General features: G+C 41.4%; 1 protein-coding gene across 5 annotated transcripts in view; it reads left to right on the top strand.

The window, feature by feature from the left end:
- The window catches only part of fat1a (FAT atypical cadherin 1a), a 78,416-nt gene that overhangs the window by 37,961 nt on the left and 19,651 nt on the right, over positions 1–20,804 (top strand). For all 5 annotated transcript variants that reach the window (XM_039613950.1, XM_031735459.2, XM_031735458.2 and 2 more), the window contains exons 5-13: positions 516–845; positions 1,738–1,954; positions 3,822–3,961; positions 11,546–11,821; positions 12,021–12,231; positions 12,698–16,771; positions 17,365–17,561; positions 17,682–17,835; positions 19,208–19,441. In XM_039613950.1, the coding sequence (XP_039469884.1) occupies positions 516–845; positions 1,738–1,954; positions 3,822–3,961; positions 11,546–11,821; positions 12,021–12,231; positions 12,698–16,771; positions 17,365–17,561; positions 17,682–17,835; positions 19,208–19,441 (5,833 nt within the window). The remainder of the gene's footprint in view (positions 1–515; positions 846–1,737; positions 1,955–3,821; positions 3,962–11,545; positions 11,822–12,020; positions 12,232–12,697; positions 16,772–17,364; positions 17,562–17,681; positions 17,836–19,207; positions 19,442–20,804) is intronic.

Here is a 20,804-nt window from a genome sequence, read left to right as displayed (position 1 = left end):
TCAAAGAAAAACTCAAACATAACGGCTCAAGACAGGAGCAGACCAGCAACTGATTGTTTTGATTGTATTTGGTCAGAATAATATTTTTTTTCTAGTGGTGAAAATTTGAAAACTATTTTTTAGGTCAATACTGTTTGCTTCTCTAAACTGCAGGCTACTTTAGGCGATTCACTGACTATAAGTACCTCATAAAAGTCCACCTCAAAGAAACCAAAGTATCCCTTTAGTTCTGCTTGCCAGTTCACTTACTAAAAAGGAAGTGGAAGAAAAGGATAATAAAGTGAAAAAGCATGCCTCTTTCTTTTTTCTTTGTTAATTATTTGGGGCTGCAGTATGATCGTTTTGTAACAGAGTGTCTTTATCTTTACAAATTCCCAGGATACTTACTGTTCTGTTATTGATGCTGATATAATTCACTGTCTTCAGTTAGGGCTGTTGTGACTTGAAGAGATAAGCTCTGTTGAGGGTGATTTAAAGTTCACCTCATCAAATGATACTTTCTTCTTTCCTTTCAGGTAACCATCACCGACCACGGCGTTCCTCCAAAATCCACCACCGTTCGCGTCATCGTGCAGGTCCTCGACGAGAATGACAACAGGCCGTTGTTCCTGGAGAAAATCTACAAGATCCAACTCCCTGAGCGGGAGAGGCCCGAGAATGAGAGAGCCATGAAGAGGTACCCGGTGTATCGGGTGATTGCGTCAGACCGTGATGACGGACCTAATGCTGAGATCTCATACAGCATCGAGGATGGAGATGAACATGGAAAATTCTTTATCGAGCCCAAGACGGGCCTGGTGTCGTCCAAGAAGTTCTCCTCTGCAGGAGAATACGACATACTTACAGTGAGTATCTATAATCGCAGGCTACCTCTCTGTCCTCAGCTTCAGAGTCTCTCAGTGAGCACTGCGCTTTTACAACAGATGCTTGTGTGTTGCTTTATTGTTGTGCTCTCCTCATCCCCTCAAGTTTTATAACTGCTTTCCAGTCTCCACGGTTCTTTAGTTGTTGTTTTGCGTCTTTGTGTTTAAAGCTGCAGTGTAGTATCTGTAAGAGACACTGAATGCTAATTGGTGCACACACTGCTGGATTTAACTCTTCTTAAAGAAAAAATAATTTATATATGCAATTTTTGGGAGCTTGTTCCATACATTAGCAATAACAGTGAGAAGATATTCTTAGGATTTATGTTTTCTTTTCTTTTTTAAGCTGTGATTCAACAGCTGTGTTTATTAAGATCCCAATTTTTCAGCCACTGATGTGACATCGCACTTTGGCTGTTGACAGTTTTATCAGTGTCAGAACATTATGACAGTTGTTTTGTTGAAGAGTATCTTAAGATTTGGTTGAAAAAAAGTGTTATGTGTGTGGAAATGAACGCTGCCTGTCAGTCTTCCACCTGCAAGGTAAACAAAAAAACCCCAAAACAGGATCTTCATGAACACTGTTAGCTGTAAACATTTCATTTGGTAGTGATACTAATTTTCTAATATGCAGACTCAAGTCTCCAAAAGTTGCTCACTGTAGCTTCATAATACAAAACACAGAGTCTTCACTAAAGCTTGAATCACCAAAGAAGTCCAGACACAAGGTGTTGCTATCCTGATGCAGACATCTCAGTGTACTTTGAAGGGTTTCAGGGCGATGAACTCCTCCGGAGCTACACAGAAAGTAATTTGGAGGAAAACCATCGCATAACAGTTTGTAACACAGGCTTCGATTGTCTGCCTCTCTTAGATTAAAGCTGTCGACAATGGACGACCTCAGAAATCCTCCACTTGTCGTCTGCACATCGAGTGGATTCCCAAACCACAAGTGCCAGCCGATGCAGCTCCCCTGGCTTTTGAGGAGTCCCCCTTCACATTTTCTGTCATGGAAAGCGATCCTGTGGCACACATGGTGGGCGTTGTGGCCACTGAATCCTCCGATGTTCCCGTGTGGTTTGAAATCACAGGTAGGGTCTCCTTTACATTCATATTTCATGTTGAGTGCATGCATGCTGTATAAATGCTCAATTACTGCTTTATAGATAGAGAAACACTTTAGTACTAACACAGTGTATGTGTGTAGTGTGGCTGAGCGGATGATTAGAAACAATAATTTTAAATAGAAATCTTTTATAGTGCATTAAGGCTTTAAGCTGTTTCTTATATAAGATTGCATTTGATAACTCATTTGAGCAGCTGGCATTAATCCTTTCGTAGTGATGTTAGCTGCCTTACACACCCAAAATGCAAAAAAATAAACTTTTTGAAAAACTTTCTCCATATTTTTCTCCATATTAAAGACACTTTTCCATTAAATGTGCACCATATAAAGATGCAAACATCAGGTACAGTATGACAGAAAATTCCAGTGTAAATAGTCAGTCATAATAGAGAATAATGCCCAATGTCCTCTTTGATTGCTGCTTTGTCTTAGCAATGTAGTCACTGACATTTTGGCTTTCAGCACATGTTCTGTTTGCCCACTTTTTAACATATGGAAAATAATATTAGTAGGCATGCAGAAACGAGCAAAACAAGCACATAAATCCCCCCAGTTGGACTGTAAATAATCTCAAATAAACAAGCAAAAAGAAAGGTGAATACAAATGTTTCAGCTGAAGATTAGAGATCTTATGTAAGCTCCGTGGCAGCTGTGGATTCTTAATCAGCCTAAATACGCCTAAAAGGTGTTAGAGCCTTTATTTCTTTAAAGCAGTTTACTCGCCAGTGTGAAAACTTGAGGCCATTTTTCTCAGTTTTATTGCTTGTGCAGTTACAGCTCCCTGTCTTTGTAAAGCTGTTGAAATAACCGAATTGCACCATGAATCAGTCGGCCATAATCGATAAATATTGATACTCTTCCTAGCTTTTTTTATGTGAGGCGGCTGACATGTAGTATATTTCCTTACAGTTTTAATTAGCAGCTGTGTTTTGAAGTGTTAAAACATGATTCATCTTTGTTTGCTTTTGTTTTTTGTATTGTAGGCACTGTGTGCATGAGGAGATTTAAAAAGACTGTGTTTGGAAATGCCTGCCTCTTCTCCCTTCCTCCCAGCCTGTCCTTCCTCTAATCAATGTCTGACTGACACATCTCTTTTTCTTCTCTTCTTTCTCCGTGCTCTTTCACTGCTTTCCCTTTTTTCTCTGGAATGTTCTGTTTGGTTGGATATTTGCAAGACGGCATAGAGGATACTGAGATGTTTTACATCCTTCAGATGGCTTGTGACCACAACTGTACAGCAGAAGGTATCTGCTGAGATCTCCTAATAGGCTGTGCTATATTACGAGATCATCCTGCATTGTCTGTTGGTGCTGCCCGTTGGCTGTGGTTGACTTGTGTTGTGTTATGGGATTGATGTTGTGCCACATTTTTCCACTAAAACCTGTGACCTGATTAAAAGTCTCACAGGGGTTAGGAAACCCTCCTCTTCATTCTGTGTGTGAATTAGAGCTTCAATTTGTAGCAACTGCCTCATGGTTCACCATTACAGTTCAGAAGTCTTTTTATAAATGTCTGTCGTGTTGTTATCCAATCATCACTTTGCCTTTTTGTACCCATACTTTTCGGTGTTTTGGTTAATTGCATGAAATGGCTATTATGTGGGAAATGTTTAGATAGAACAGGAAATCTGCACCGATAGCTAATGACATCAGCGTAAGCGTATCTGTTCATTATCTTCGACTCCAGCAGAGCAGAAAATTGATGTTTATGTGTCCATCTCTGTGCCCCCATCTACTGTTTGTATAACCTTGCTACATGCACAGAACTAAGCAGTGATATGTCTCTAATCTTCAGTCTTTCCATGTTTGTACAAAAAAAATGTTCTTCCACAGGTGGTAATTATGACAGCCGCTTTGACGTGGGCAAGGCCAGCGGAACCTTGATTGTAGCACGGCCCCTGGACGCAGAGCAGAAATCAAATTACAACCTGACAGTGGAAGCCACGGATGGGACACGAACTGTCAGCACCCAGGTAATTGAAACACTAATGAAGCGGTTGGAGGCTGATGAGGCAGTTGTCATGGTTCTGTTTTCCTCATGAGAAATTGCACGAGTAAAGAGGAGGGTAATGAGTGAAGCGGGCACTAAACTGTCTTGTTTGTTGGGATATGTTGATGTTCTGATGTCCTCTCATTGCATTCAGCTGAGCAGGAAAAATGGCGTTTTGTATGTGTGAACCTCATTATATACCTAATTGACCTGAGACACAAAACCTATGAGACGATATGGGATGTGTTGTGGTGAAGCTGTGATGTTTTTCCGTTATATGGCGCTGCCTGTGTTTATGCATGAGGATTTTTTACTTTTTTGTTTATCAGATATGAAGACAGATGTTTCAACAACAGCAAGAACAAATATTTTAGTAAAGTGGGCTTCAGTCACTTAGCAAGAGTTGAATAAAGGGGATCCATATCCTTCTGGTAACTGCTTACTTAGGGTCTTATGTGGGAATATTATATTTGCTCAGTGAATTTCTAATTTTCTTTTGTTGGCAACTAGTAACTCTGTGACTCCCTTTAATACAGAGGTGAGTGTGGATGAACTTTTAACCTTTTGACATAGCGGCCAGATGGGGTTTTTTTTGCTTTGCTTCTGAAAAGCTTCTGCTAACCATATCCTGGTTGTAAATTTGTATTTCCTGTAGGTCATCAGCCTTCTCAAAAAACCCCAACTAAGTATATATATCCCAAAAAGACAAAAAAAAAACTTGAGAAAGAAAGTTTTTGTAATCCACTTTAAAGTCGTCATAGGGGTAGGCGGCATTCCTCTTTTTCCTCTGTTCTCCCCCTTCACAGTTGAGCACTGAGCACCAGGAATCTTCCATTGTCTCATTCCTGATGCGGAGCTGCTGTGATGATGGTGCTGTCTAGCCAAAGTCTTTTTTTTTTGTCTTTATTTTTTTTCAAGTGTGCATTCTTGAGCCCGCTCAACTCCTCCCCTCTGCTGTGTCTCTCCCTGAACCTGTGGACCTTCTCTTTCTTTTTTCCGAGAGGAACAAATTGCCTCGGCCTTTTCTGAATGGAATGAATAACTAAATATGCAACAGATACAGTATGCTGCTCCCCGGCTGATACGAAAGCTGAGCTGCCATGATAAAAGCTTTTGAGCATGCAAGTTGTCTTTGTTCAGACGGTCATGCCTTGTCCATGAGATTTTGAACATTTTTACATGGTAGTTTGGGTCATGTGTGATGGCAGCATTCAAGATGTTTTGTCCTTTGTCCTCAAAGGGGAGCTTCAGAGGACTGTAGCTGGAAAAGAATCTATTTGTTGTCACTCTGTATGAATAAAGCCTTTCATCATCTGGCTGCTGTGCTCCACTCAGCCTTGGATGAAGCGCTTCTTTCACTGGCATTTTGCAGCTCATCCACGGAAGCAGCACGTCCTTTAGTTTAGTGCAAAACCTTAAAAAACACTCACAAAGTTACTGTTTTCTGCATCTGCCTGCAAAGCACTTTCTTAAAAGCCCTGGCAACAGACACTTATTTAAAAGCCTCTCAGTGATATTGTATGCAGTGACATTTTAAGTCAATTAATCACATTCAAAGGTTAACCTATTCAAAAGGTCTAATTCTCAGTGTAGCCTGATTTTCAGCAGGACCTTCTGTACTTGCAGCCCTTTTACAAGTGTAGGGGATGAATTCATTTAGGCTTTATATAGAAACCCCCCACAAAATCTCTGTTTTTGTATGTAATTGTACAAATTCCAAGCATCTAGACTTTTACTAATGTCATGACATTTTTTAAAAGCATATTGCATAAAAGTATATCAGAAAAATGTTGTATTCATCAGCTTTTAGTATTTTTAAGTCCTGCAGTAAAAATTGAACTCTTGGAACGGAAGTCCAGCATATAGTCTCATTTTAATGTGTCGTCCTTCACAAAATCTGAAAAATTTCATGTGCAGCTCACAGAATATTGAGTGATGATGACTTTGAAGGATGCTCAGCTGTATGATTTATTCCATATTAGCCATCAGTTTCTTTATTTGAAACAGGTTAAAGGAGCGTCACTTGTCTATCAGAACACACGTTTTTCTCATTGGCTGCAGGTTTTAAATGTGTGTATTTATGTACTTGCTATTAAAGCTGTGACTTATTTGCTCTCTTGCAGATGAGTGCTGTGTATGATATTGTATACCCAACTGGCCACTATAGGTCAGCTGTTTTCTGTCGAGGGAAAGGATTTACTGAATTTGTGCGCTCCATAAACCACATTTGTAGGTGGGTCAGCTGCTGTAGATATGCTGACAGGCAAACGGTGACTGAGAGAGGTATACAGACTGTTTGTAAAGAATATTGTTACTAGAGTTTGGCTATATACTAAATATAGTTGGATCCATATATGTTTCCAGACTGATGCTTTCTTTTTAAATGTGTACGGAAACATATTAAGTTACAATAATATTATGAATATGAGAGTAAAGTGGAGACTCTCTTTTTTAATTTGAGAGATTGAACAAAAGTACTGCATTAACTGCCATTTTCTGCACAGTTTGTCAGGGATGTGTGTTTTTAGAAATGTAATTTCAAAGATATGTGCTACTAGATTATAAAGGGTCAGAATTTGACCCTATGAATTTGGAAGCTGTTGCAGTAAAACATCAACATGTGGTTAAAGGAGCACTGCTTGGGCTGCAGAATCCAAGCAAATTTATCTTATAGAGCAGAAACATTGCAAATTCCTAAATCATCAGAATACGGTGGTGGAGTTGGCTGAATCAAAAGACCCTGGACATTCATAAAGACAACAGTGGTGGATGATCGCAGGATACTTTTCCATGGTAAAGAAAAATTCATTCACACTTCCACCAACAGCAGAACACACTCCATATGGTAGCTGTGTCATTATTTGAGTCCACGATAACGAGGTAATGTAAGCTTAACCTGTAACAGAATAGGCAGCAGCTGTACTTTCTTCCCAAAAAGGATTTTTATTCATTTATTTTTTCGAATGCAGCAAAGTGGTTTAATGGCATTTCACAGTTCAGATGCACAGTCATACAAGCATACTTTGAAAGCAACTCAGATGCTTTAGAAAGCAATGAACCAGAATAATTTGCAGTGGCCAAGTCAGTTACCTGATCTCAATCTCATCAAACCAGATTTACTTGCTGAAAACTAAACTAAAGGCAGGAATAGCAAAGAACAAAAAAAGGCCCGGCAAAACACCACAGAGGAGGCAAACTGGTCTTTGGTGATGTCTATCAGCTCCAGACTGGTTAAGCCAATAATCATTCAATTCATTTGATATCTTAAAAAGCAGGGAAAATAAATTGAACCAACAGTCCAAAAATATAGACTGCAGTGAAAACAAGCAATTATTTTTACTTATTGCTATTAAAAAGAACCACAGGTCTTGGGGATAGGATCAGGTTTTCACATGAGTTAATGAATGAATGCCGGTTGACTGTCCCGTATTGTTGGGAATGTTGTAAAGGCCCTGAAGATTTGGAACACTGTGTGATCTGAGTGTTTTGGCTACCACCTTGTTTTGTCATGGCATTCACGCCATTTGCTCTGGCGTCAGGGGATCGCTCTCTTTCACTGTCAGTTCTACTCTTACTGGGAAGTGAATGGTTTTTGTAGCTGTTTTATATAATCGTGTTCGATTTTAAAAATAATGTGTCAGGCTACAGTGAAATGTATTAATTTACGCCTGAAGGCAGGTTCGCTTGCTTTTGATGGCGGCCTAGTAATGGAAATCCCCCGGCTAATCGTCGCGATTGTACAATGTTGGGATTAAACATCAAACACCAGATTATGCTGAGTAATGAATTTGCTCACCTCTGTGCTCGCAACACTAAAATCAGTCCAAGAAGACAGGATTTCAGCAGGAAAACGTGCAAATGAGTTGTTAGTTGTTGAGTATGACTTTGTTTTCTTTGGGGATAATATGTTGTTTATTTCCAAAACAACTCCCACAGAATTTCACTGCAAATTAGATCTGCTCTATCACACACACACACACACACACACACACACACACACACACACACACACACACGCACACACACACACACACACACACACACACACACACACACACACACACACACGCATACACACACACACACACACACACACACACACACACACACAAACAGTGCACCTTATGAAACCTCAAAAGTCGGACTTATATATTCCTCAAATCAAAGTCATGTGGAAGCTGTGCTGCCAGACGTGCTGGCCTATTTTCTTTCTCCTAGGAATGTTTTTTTTCCTTTTCTTTTTGTTCTCCATCTTTTTCTAGCCCCCTTTTGTCTTTCTTTCTGTTTTTCTCAGTTTTTTTCAGAAATCTTTATCTTTCTTGGCTATGCCTTCAGAGATGATGATAATTCTGTTTGGGTAGAATAAAGTGCAAACAGGAGTGCTGGACCTGTGTGGATAGTGGGCTCTGTTAATCTTGTTTTGGGAACATGTTTGAGTACTCGGTGCCAGTGGCCCCCCTTTGCCCAGAACCTGCCACCTGGCAGGGGGGCTTCCTCTCCTACGCATGGCACAGGAGGACAATGAGCACAATGAAAAGCTCCCCCGTGTCCTGTTCTGAATACCTCACAAAAAAAGGTGTTTTGTAATTCAGGAGGCACTGTTTTAAATACGCTTTTGTTCTTGTACATCTTTTTCTTTTTTCAAATTAAAATGACACACTATGAGCTGAAAATTGAAAATGATTTTTAATCCAGCCCTCTGGGGGCTCCAGTGGTAATATCAGTATGAGGGCCTCTGGTTTGTGGGAGGTCTTTGGAAAACAGTGGGCCAGTCTGTCGTTCTTTCCGTATGACCGTTGTAGATCTATGAAGGCGTTGCTGAAGTATCAGCTGATGTAGACGAGGGGTGCCGCATTCCAGCTCGGGCACCTCATAGCCAGGAGCTGCGCCAACAAGGCAGCCTCGGCATGCAGCCCAGTCCTCCCCACCCACCCACCCCGTCTCCAGCTATATGGCATCCTCCTTTGGCCGTGCAGAAGTACCTCAAGCTGTTCTGCTCACAATCTGTTCCTGGTCTCCTGTTTCTTCTGTTATCTCAGTTCACATTACAAAGACTCTCTTTATGTCTCACTCGACCGTTGAGTTTATTTACTCATACTTGCAAGATTTTTTTTTTTTTTTTTACCTTCAGTATTAAAGCTCATTATTGTATCAGAAACTTTTTTCAGTCTTTTTTTTTCAGTCACATCTTTTATTTGTATTTTTCCCCCCTTCCACAACCTGTTTTCTAAATTTGACTAGTTCCCTTAGCCGCCTTTAGATTTTCACTGTCACTTATCTTCTTTTCCATCATCTTACTGTCACAGCACTTTTTCCTCTTTAGTATCTCCATCTGTCACGCCTGTGTCTCAGTCCCAATCTCGTTCCTTCTCAGCTTTCCCAGAGGAAGCCATATACAAAGACTACAGAGTTTCCTTCTACAGCAGCGTTTCTGCCGCGGTCAGGCTGTATCATGCTGCTTTTGTGATGTTTGGGGGCAAAGTCCCTTTGAAGTGCTGTGGAGTTTTCTTGCAAAGGGAGAAGGAGAGGGAAGTTTGTGCACATATAGGGGTGTGAGGTGGGTGTGAATAGCTTTTTGTGGGCATTTTAAATGGTATAGATTTGTACACTGTGGATAGATGCAGATACCACTGACCAGATTCCATCCTTTCTCCTTCTCGACGGCGCTATCAGTTCTCGCCACCTTACTCACTATTCACAAGGCGTGTTATCTGACGCTGGCCAGATTGAGACACATTGGGCAGCCTCTTTGTGTGGATGTATGTGTGGAAGTGTGCAACTTAGGAGCCTCTCCTGGTGTGTGTGCGTGGGTACGTGCAAGCGTTTGCGTCAGAGCATGTAAAAGGTGGATTAGAAGGCATCGGCAATCTTATTCTATATGATGTCTGCTTTTACATGAGAACACGTTTATAGTGAGATAGTTTGTCATGTTGCTGAGCGTGCAACATGCACCACAGGCCTAGATTGATACGTTTTTTGAGATTTGATGTCACATTAAAAAGGATTTTTATTTATTTTTTACCTTCGTTCTTATTAACAGTGTGATATGGGTTGCCTATGACACATGACTTGTGGCAAGATTACTGCACTAACAAACAGCAAGCAGCCCAATGCTCCCCCTGCAAGATGACATCTGTGAGCCTCAGCAGCATTGCCAGCATCACAGCACAGAGCAGATTGTAAATGTTATCAGTCCTGTCAGGTTGAGTCTATATTTGTCTCTGATATAGGCTCACAGTGCTCAGCAAACAGTATTATGACAACAAACAACAGTGGGCAGTTGTTTTGACCAGAGATCTGACAAACCCCAGTCAGTTGTGAGCCGTTACCTGGTCAGAGCTTTTGTGATTTAAGCCCCCTTCAGTCTTCCTTCACCAAACAGGTCAGCATCGACTGTTTTCCTTACGGGACATCACCCCCTGGTGTCTGGTATGCAGGTGTCTAATCTGGGCTGATCCCTTTGTTCACCATGTTTGGCAACGGTAGAAGTCCCTCGCTGGTCTGGGAAACAGAGATCGCATTCCAGCAGCTCTCCATAATCCTCTGTCGGAAGTCCAGTAGACGAGTGGCTGGTGTTGATAAAACATGCTCCCAGTGGAATTTTACAGTTTGGGGATGTTAGATTCTTTGTTGTGTGTGTGTGTGTGTTGGGGGAAAAGCACAGTAAACTACACTTTGCACACTATCTAAAGAAAGAAGCGTGCATGTGTAAAAATTTGTTTCATTAAGCGTAGCCTTTGAAAATATTAGAAGGGGTAGCAATATTAGCACAAAAGTAACACTGTGCATATCCTCAAAGTTATATTTGTTTCAGACTTTCTAATACAGAGGCATAGTGGGATCACTGGATTTATTTCAGCACTCCCCGATCATTTGATTTCTCACACATGCACTCTCTCTTTCATGAACTGCTCATGTATGTAGCTCAGAATTCATTTAGATTCATTGCGGTTATTCAGCATTGATTGACTCTTAGCAGCATCAAGTGGCCATTCAGTTAAATTATTGCTTTTGCCATCACATGGATCGATGGAGTCTGTGTCAACACACTACTGCTTATTTTTGCAGAGCTCAGGAAAGCAATTTGAAAATTATATAGTGTATATGTGTGAATGTGTGCAGACCAAAGTGAGAGAAATGATTATAAAATAAAGATAACAGTGTTACTTGCATATCTTTTGACCATAGTACTGAGCAGTGTTGAAGCATGTGCCAGAGCTGTGATATCTAATCATTTACCGGAAGCTTTATTGTTTGGAAATCATTATTTGGTTCAAGACAATCAAATACAATTACAAGCACACAATTCTGTCGCCACTGATCAGTTGGTTATTGAAACAATTATAATTTTGCATATGTAAACTTAACCCTGACCCTTGTCATTTGGGTGCTTTAGAAATATCCTCTTGATGCTTTTTATTGAATAATGGCTCACAGCACTTTTTGACAAAATCTAAAAAAACCTTACATAACAGTCACTAAAATATTTTTGCACTTATCCTTTGTGATATGAATTAAGTCAAGTGTAAAAATGTAACTTTGCGTGCAATTTATTTTTCTCCTGTAGGTGCTTATCCGTGTAATTGACACCAACAACCACCGGCCGGAGTTTTCTGAGAATGTTTATGTCGTGAATGTCCCTGAAGACAAACCAGCAGGGACCGAGGTCCTGCAGATCAGTGCTGTGGACAGGGACGAGAAGAACAAACTGACCTTTACACTCCTGAGCAGCACTGATCCGTTCAGCCTCAGGAAGTTCCGGCTAGACCCAGGAACCGGCACTCTGTATACCACCGAGCGACTGGATCATGAGACCATGCATCGTCACGTCCTGACTGTCATGGTATGGATCGGTGGAAACAGACTGAACTTCGTTCAATTCTGAGAAGTTCTGGCATATTGTTTAACAGAGTTCATGTTCAAATTGTTTTCACTGTTTTAAAGTTAAACATTCAAGAAATTAGTATAAGGCACTGACACTAATCGCTGCTCTTTCTCCTCCCCTGTGTGTCCTTCTCTTTCATAAAAAATGAACTTTATAGGTTCGAGATCAGGACATTCCTGTTAAGAGGAACCTTGTGCGTGTTATTGTCAATGTGGACGACACCAATGACAATGCACCCTGGTTCATAGGCACACCATACTCCGGTCGAGTGTTTGAATCTGCTGCCGTAGGCACGGCGGTGCTCCAGGTTACAGCTCTTGACAAAGACAAGGGCTCTAATGCAGAGGTTGTCTACCACATTGAATCAGGTGAATGCATGCTAAGTTACAATGCTACTCTTTTTAACCCCCATTTTTTCCCCTCATAGCAAAAATCTTTCATTGCAAAACATTGCAAATGAAATCATCTCATAAAAATGTATGAGTCATCAGTACTGCTGCCCTCTGGATATGAATGAAATACTCTGAGAATATTGAATATTTTGTTTAGGGGATCTTCAAATATGTGGGAGATGGGCACATCCTACTCAGAATCTCTCCTACAATAATCTGTTATGTGAAAACAAGAGACATGCTTCAGTTAGACTTTGCGTTTGTATATGTGCATATTTGAAGTAGCTGAGATGGGAATATGATGCATTGTTGCTCCTTCTGTTTTGAGCCAGTCTTATGACTTAGATTGATAAACTTCTAGTACAATCCAGTGCTCATTAAACACATCTTTCCAGGACAACATACAGAAAAATATATTCTTCTTTTGTCTTTTCTCTTACAGGAAATGTTGCCAACTCATTTGCTATAGACCCTGTCCTCGGGACAATTACAGTAGCCAAAGAGCTTGATCGCAACAGCAAGACAACATTTGAACTCACTGTTAAGGCATCAGATAACGGAGTACCTCCACTGTCAAATACAACCACCGTGCACGTTCTGGTAACGGTTTCTGACAATGCAGTCCCCAGATTTACCGGAGAGGCTTTTTCTGCAGAAGTGAGCGAATCAGCCCTTCCTGGAAGTTTCGTGACTTCAGTCACAGCCGTCAGCCAGTCGTCTGTTTTCTATCAAATAAAAGGTGGCAACGTCAACAATGCGTTTGATATAAATCCAAACTCGGGAGTGGTTGTAACACAAAAAGCTTTAGATTATGAAACCATCGCTGAATACAAGCTTATCATACAGGGCACCAACATGGCTGGACTTGCCAGCAACACAACACTTACGATTCATCTAAAGGATGAAAACGACAATGCTCCAGTCTTTGACCAGAGGGAATTTCAGGGTGTAATCAGCGAGTCGGCCCTCATCAATAGTGTTGTACTGACCCGTGAAAACACACCTTTTGTCATTCACGCCACTGATGCCGATTGTGATCAGAATGCCATGCTCATCTATCAAATTGTTGAACCATTTGCACATAACTATTTCGCCATTGACTCGAGCACTGGAGCCATCAGAATTACATCACCTTTGGATTACGAACAGAGGAGTGTTTTCCGCTTCACAGTCCAGGTCCATGATCTAGGAATGCCACGGCTGTTTGCAGAGACCACAGCCAATGTGACCATTGAAGTAATTGATGTTAATGATTGCGCACCAGTTTTAAGCCAAGAGCAGTATGAGGCAACTGTTATAGTGCCAACATACAAAGGGGTAGAAGTCATTCAAGTCAGTGCTACAGATGCAGACTCTGGGCCTAACTCCAAACTTCTCTTCTCCATCTCTGAGGGAAATATTGGTGATAAATTTAAAATGGATCCCATCACTGGAATAATCTCCATTCAGAATGTCACACAGCTTCGGAGCAGATATGAGTTAAAGGTTAGGGTTTCTGATGGTAGATTTGCCAGTGTTGCTGTAGTGAAGATCAGTGTACAGGAAAACAAGGAGAGCAAGTTGAAGTTCACCCGGGAATCTTACAAAGCCTACATCCGAGAAAATTCCTCTGAGAAGAAGACTCTAGCGGTCATTGCTGCTGTTGGGAATCAGGTGAATGAGCCCTTGTTCTATAAAATATTAAACCCTGACAGCAGATTTGAAATCAGCCGCACATCCGGAGTCGTCTCAACCACCGGAATCCCATTTGATCGTGAAGCACAGGACACATTTGATATAGTTGTTGAGGTCACAAGAGAAGACCAATCTGAAGATAAAGCTCATGTTTTAGTAACTGTGACTGTGGAGGACGTAAATGACAACGCACCTATGTTCGTGAATCTTCCCTATCACGCCCTGGTTCAGGTGGATGCAGAGGAAGGCCAGGTCATTCGGCAGGTGACGGCAGTGGATAAAGACATGGGCCCGAATGCAAACATCCAGTATCAGCTGAAGGAGCAGCATGACCACTTTCAAATTAGCCCATCTGGTGAAATCTCACTTAAAAATAAATTTGAGAAAGAAGCCCTTAACACAAACTTTGTTATTGTTGTTATGGCAAAGGACAGTGGACAACCAGCTCTGTCAGCAGAAATAGAAGTGCCAGTAAGAGTTGTGAACAAAGCAATGCCTGTGTTTGAGAAACCGTTTTACAGCATTGAAATCCCTGAGAACATTCAGTTACACTCCCCTGTGCTTCACGTACAGGCCAACGATTCTGAAGGCCCTCGTATTGTGTACACCATCTCCGAGGGAGATCCTTTCAAACAGTTCTCAATTGATTTCAACACAGGTGTCATTCATGTGATTCAGCCTTTGGACTTTGAGACGCATCCTGCCTATAAGTTAAATGTAAGAGCCACAGACTCTCTAACCGGAGCACACTCTGAGGTCTTTGTTGATATCATTCTGGAAGATGTCAACGACAACGCTCCTGTGTTCCTGTCAAAGACCTACTATGCCAATATTTCGGAGGCCTCTGTTATCGGCACATCTGTTTTGCAAGTTGACGCCAAAGATTCCGATACTGGTAATAACCAAGAAGTATTTTTTCAGTTGGTTGAGGAACGGGGTAAGAGTTCTGATTATTTTACCATTGACCGCAACACAGGAATCATTTCTACCGCTCAAGTTCTCGATCATGAAGAGATCCAGCAACACAAGCTGAGAGTATGTGTGGTCGATGGAGGAGTTCCAGCACTTTCTAGTGACATCATCGTGACAATAGATGTTACTGATCTGAACGACAACGCTCCAGTTTTTACCGAACATACTTACAGAACTACCATCAGCGAACTGGCGCCACGTGGGCACTTTGTCAGTCAAGTCCAAGCATCTGATCCTGACAGCTCAGACACAAATAAGTTGCAGTTTTCGATAATATCTGGAAATGAAGATCAGAACTTTGCCATTAACAAACGCACCGGTGACATCACCATTTCCAACCACCGCAGGCCACATATGCAACCTCTTTACAATCTTAACGTATCGGTGTCGGATGGTGTATTCAGAAGCTCAGCTCTCGTCACCGTGAAAGTTATTGGTGCCAACTTCCACAGCCCCACCTTTTCTCAGGTGGACTATTTGGCAGAGCTTGTTGAGAATTCCCCTGTTGGTACCTTGGTAGCAGAGGCAAAGGCGACCGATGACGATGAAGGCATTTATGGACAAATAACATATCAGATTATCAATGACTTTGCAAAGGACAAGTTTTCTATCAATGAAAATGGAGAGATTTTCACTTTGGAGAGCCTCGATCGTGAAAATACAGAAGAGAAGGTTATTCCTATTTCTCTCATGGCTAAAGATGGTGGTGCAAAAGTAGGCTTCAGTATTGTCAATGTAATTCTTACTGATGCCAATGATAATGCCCCACAATTCAGGGCAGGTGAGTACAAAGCCACCATTGCATCAGACGTCCCGAGAGGAACCTCTGTGGTTAAAGTTGCTGCTTCAGACACAGATGAAGGAAGCAATGCTGACATCGAATATTCAATTGAGGCAGATGCTGAAAATGTCGAGGAAAACTTTGAAATCCACCCAACCTCTGGGGTCATTGTAACCAAAGAAAGCCTCATTGGCCTTGAAAATGAACTGTATGCGTTTTTTGTGAGGGCAAAGGATACCGGAAACCCACCCAAATATTCTGTTGTACAGGTTTACATCAGGATCGTTGCACCAGAGACGCCAATTCCCAAATTTGCCGAACCACATTATCGTTACACGATACCTGAAGACCTTCCTATTGGCACAGAGATAGATGTGATTCAGGCTGTGAGTGAGCAACCAGTTCTTTACAGCCTAGTAAAGGGCAACAATCCTGAGAGCAATGAAGGTGAAATGTTTGTTGTAGATCGAGATAGTGGAGCGCTGAAGCTTCAGAAGAACCTCGATCATGAGACAACCAAATGGTACCAGCTCACTCTGCTTGCCCAAACCAACTATGAAAATTATGAGATAGTTGCATCTGTAAATGTAAACATCCAGGTGAAGGATGTGAATGATAACACACCAGTCTTTGAGGCAAACCCTTATGAGGCTGTCGTTGTGGAAAACCTTCCAAGTGGGACTCAAGTTATCCAGGTCAAAGCCATTGACCAAGACTCTGGAACCAACGGCCGGATCATTTACAGCCTTGACCCCAAACAGAACTCGCCCGAGATCCCTGAGCTGTTTGCAGTCAATAGTGAGACTGGATGGGTGACCACCTTAAAAGAGCTTGACCGTGAAAAGACTGACAAATACAAAATTTCCATCTTAGCAACGGACCAAGGGGAGAAAGTCCAACTAATTACTGGAACCACAGTGGAGGTAACAGTTGGTGACGTGAATGACAACCCACCCCGCTTCACTGCGGAGATCTACAAAGGCACAGTCAGCGAAGACGACCCTCCTCCGAGTGGAGTGATCGCTATCCTCAGCACCACAGATGATGATTCTGAAGACATTAATAAACAAGTCGACTTCTTCATCACAGGTGGGTATTTATTATTTTGTAAAACTGATAATTAGTAAGCCAGGAGTTTACTCTCCTTTGTGTAGCAGTTTTTCATAAACAGAGCTTAGGGGGGGGATTATGCATTCACGCCACTTAATATCATGATAATATCTCATCTTTGAGACATTACACAGTCCTGTTATCTGTTAAGAGTCTGAGTTATTGCCTAATCTGCTCAAGCTCTAAACAAATATTTAGGTCATTATACTACAGAAATGTATAATTATCTGAATAGCGCTTTGAAATAGACTGGGCAAAAGTACTTCCTGTGGTGCTAATTAGAAACTGTGAATATGTATGTGAAGTCAAGAGGAATCAGAAACCAGCATGATCATTAGCCGATGTACATTTTCCTCTCCTTAGTTTGCAGATTGCTTGCCTACCAATAATTTTTGGTGTAAATATTGGAAATTATTCTGCGAAGTAGCAGCGAATATTCAGATTATGATTGCAGGAATAATTAACTGAGGACAAATCCTGTAGCCTTGTTTCTTTTTAACAACTTAGGTTGCTTCCTGCTTCTTGGTTGCTGTTCATGCTAAAGTGGAATATTTGTTTTTAACCCCAAACAGGAGGAGACCCACAAGGCCAGTTTGCCATTGAACATATTCAGAATGAATGGAAGGTCTCTGTCAGGAAGCCCCTGGACCGTGAAGAAAAGGACAATTACCTCCTTAACATTACTGCCAGTGATGGCATCTTCACTGCCAAAGCTGTTGTAGAGGTCAAGGTGCTCGACGCCAATGACAACAGTCCAGTATGCGATAAGGTAAAGTCCTCTTTGCTCTGGTTCTGCTCTTAATTTCATTTGCTTTGTTGTGAGTTTTCTAGGTATTCACTTTGATTTCTTCCCCTCTTCCGTTTTCCCCCTCCTGTACCTGCCTTCCAGTCTGTATACAGCGAAAGCGTCCCAGAGGACTCCCCTGCAGGCAGGCTCATTTTGCAGGTTTCTGCCACAGATGCTGACATCCGCTCAAACGCCCAAATCTCTTATGAGCTCCAGGGAGTTGGATCGGAATTGTTCATCATTGACTTTGTCACAGGTGTGTATCTGTGGGGTAAAAGACATTTGCTTAAATACCGCTCTGTGAAAAAAAAGAGAGCGTAGATCGTGTGGTGTTCTAAACTCAGTGGAAAAGCATGTGCTCTGTTTATATTTTATGTGAGTAATTTGTCTCTTCTTTCTTTATGTGTCCGCAGTCATTGAGTTAGATTGCTTTCCAGCTGTGTTGAATGCATTTATGATTATTATGGGAACAGTATGCAGGACACTCATGCTAAAGTCACTCATGAAACACGCTTAGCCCTCTGTTTGGAGCCACACAATCTGAAAGGCAGCTCAGCGTGACAGCAGTTTTATGTTTTACATGAGAATTGTCGGGGAAAAAGTTATTGTTTGTGTGTCTGCGTGTGTGAGTTTCAGTGGATGCAAATTACTGTATTGTCAGCACTGGAAGAGGCAAGATGGTTTTCTTGTGCCCTGTTGTTATTTACTTATTCAAGAGCCAAGAACATTTCCCTGCATGGCAACTGATAGACCCACAGTGGCACTAAAGTACACAGTTGCAATACTTAAGATTGAATTTATGGCCACTATACTTCTTTCCTGCAAATAATTTCTTCTGGGAGACCCTCTAAATCAGAGATTCACTCTGACTGCTGTGTTGAAAAAAGAAACCACAAAAGAGGAAAAAAGAAAAACCACAGTGCAGGTTAACCAAAGACAGCATGAAAGAAGTATGCAAACAAAACCAGTAGGTTTGAACAGCTATACAGCACATCTGCTGTTTCACAGAATCCTTGAGTATTCTGCCTTAATATGCGGAGGCTGACACCAGAGCAGACAATAAGGCAACAATGTCATCCCGCTGTCTTTTGGCAGCCCTCAATTTCGAGTTTTCCAGCAGCAGGGCTACTGTTATGCAGAGGGAGTGTAATTTATTTATTTTTTTTCAGTGCAGACAAGTAGGATTATTGCTGATGAGACCCGCCAAGAGGCTCTGGAGTTTTCCAGAGCAGTTGTGGTAATGTTGGCTGCTTGGTATCCCAAGACACTTCCAGGCTGCTTTTAGCTGCCAACTCTGATGTTTTCCTTCATCACCCCGCTCCCTTCGCTATCCTCTCCGTCCTCTCGTGCTTCAATTACTTATTTATTCTCCTCTCTTCGCGCTTGAAAGCCTTCAGTTGTTCGGATGGTTTTCACTTGGTTAGTAAACAGTAGACAAGAGGGTTACATTTCTTTAAAATGCCTCAGGTTTGTCCACTCATACATAAACTTAGCATTTTGATTGATTTTTTTCTCTTTTTTTTCTTGTACACATTTGACTTTTATGTTGTTCTGACACCGACTCTTCCCCAAGAGCCCGTGTCTGCATTTTTGCATTTCTTCTCAAAACCTTCCTGTCTTACCTTCAGGGGAGCTGAAGACCTCGCAGCCCCTGGACCGAGAAGAGAAAGACGAGTACAGCTTTAAAGTGCGTGCGGTGGACGGAGGAGGGCGATACTGTGAATCTGACATCCATATTATTGTGGAAGACGTCAATGACAACCCGCCGCAGTTCTCATCTGACCCCTACACCATCACGGTCTTTGAAAACACGGAGACAGGCACTTTTGTGGCAAAGCTGTCAGCGAATGATTTGGATACTGGTGAGGAGTTTTATTCTCTGGCTCATTCTAGGTAGAGGGCAGCTGTTATTTACAGTGATGCGGAAAATCATAAGAACGATCTTGCGCAACTGTAAAATTGATGCAAGTCTTTATTGATACAGATGTACAGCAATAAAGCGCTAATTACCCATAGACAAATTTCATTTGAACACAGCAACTATCAGACACTGCTGCTGTAGGTGCCCAACTTTATTACACATATGAAAGCCATAATGTGACAGATTTAACACTTAAAATGATGTAATTTTGAAACAGCAGGTCCTTAATTTTAATCTGTGATTAGTTTGTCATTACACCGCTTTGCTGGACTAAAGGATGGCGTATAAAAACCCAACAACTTATGAAGCAAATTTTAGCATCCTGTATTGGTTGACATTTTAAAACTAAAACCCCCTGAAAAGGGTCCCAAGCAAAAAAAATTCACCATTTTCATTTCCACTGATCTATGAAGAAGACGCGGGTCATCACTTCCTGTCGCTTCACACTTGGAGAGATTAAAAAAAAAATAGAAAAGAGAAGCAGGCTTTAAACTCCACGACTGCTGAGTATCAGTCTTTTCACACTCCTTGCCTCACACACATTCATGCAAGACTTCAAATCCTTCTATTCTTTCTCATACAGAATTAAGCAGAAGAAGACATTATATTGAGAATGCTTTAAAAAAAAGCTTCACAACAAATCTCTCTGATTATTGAGGCCAGTTAAGCAGATGTATTGGACCAGAACTCAGTAATAAAATGTGTTTTAGGCAAACATTTAAGCTTCCAAAAATGCAATAATCTCAGGAAGCTGGCAAAATGTGCTTAAATTGCAATTAATGGCAACATATTGCATTGCTCACGATCACAATAAAAAAGCATATGCACATGTGATACAGGACTGTGCTTCTGAAATACCCTTTAATGGGTTGGAATAAGCAGTGCTGACTTCCTATGAACAGGTTATTATCTTACCATTGTGGAACAGCATCACACTAAATGGCAAGAGGGAGGGATAACAAATGTGAATTTCCATGAATGATCAACCCCTCAAATTAAAAGCTCTATTACACTCTAATGAAATTCTTCTCTCTTCAAGCCGAATTCTCAAAAGAGATGATTGCAATTTTCCATTCGCCTGGTGCAAAGCCAAGGGCCATATATTTATCTCAGGCGTCTCCTCCTTTCAGCAAACATTGCCAATCACTAAGAGGCTCACACTTGGGTAGGCCGGAGAGCTTGAAGCGTGCAGTTTAACAGTCATTTAAACTGCTTGAGGGTTTTTTTTTTTTCTCAGGAAACTAGTGGACCTGCCGTTCGAGATTGCACCTTGGGTTTAATGAAGCAGAACACTCTAGCTTGAA

Source organism: Oreochromis aureus, linkage group 6 (genome assembly GCF_013358895.1).
Source record: "Oreochromis aureus strain Israel breed Guangdong linkage group 6, ZZ_aureus, whole genome shotgun sequence".
NCBI classification, from domain to species: Eukaryota; Metazoa; Chordata; class Actinopteri; order Cichliformes; family Cichlidae; genus Oreochromis; species Oreochromis aureus.
The sequence above is the reverse complement of the archived record's forward strand: the minus strand, read 5'-3'. Positions and strand labels throughout refer to the sequence as shown.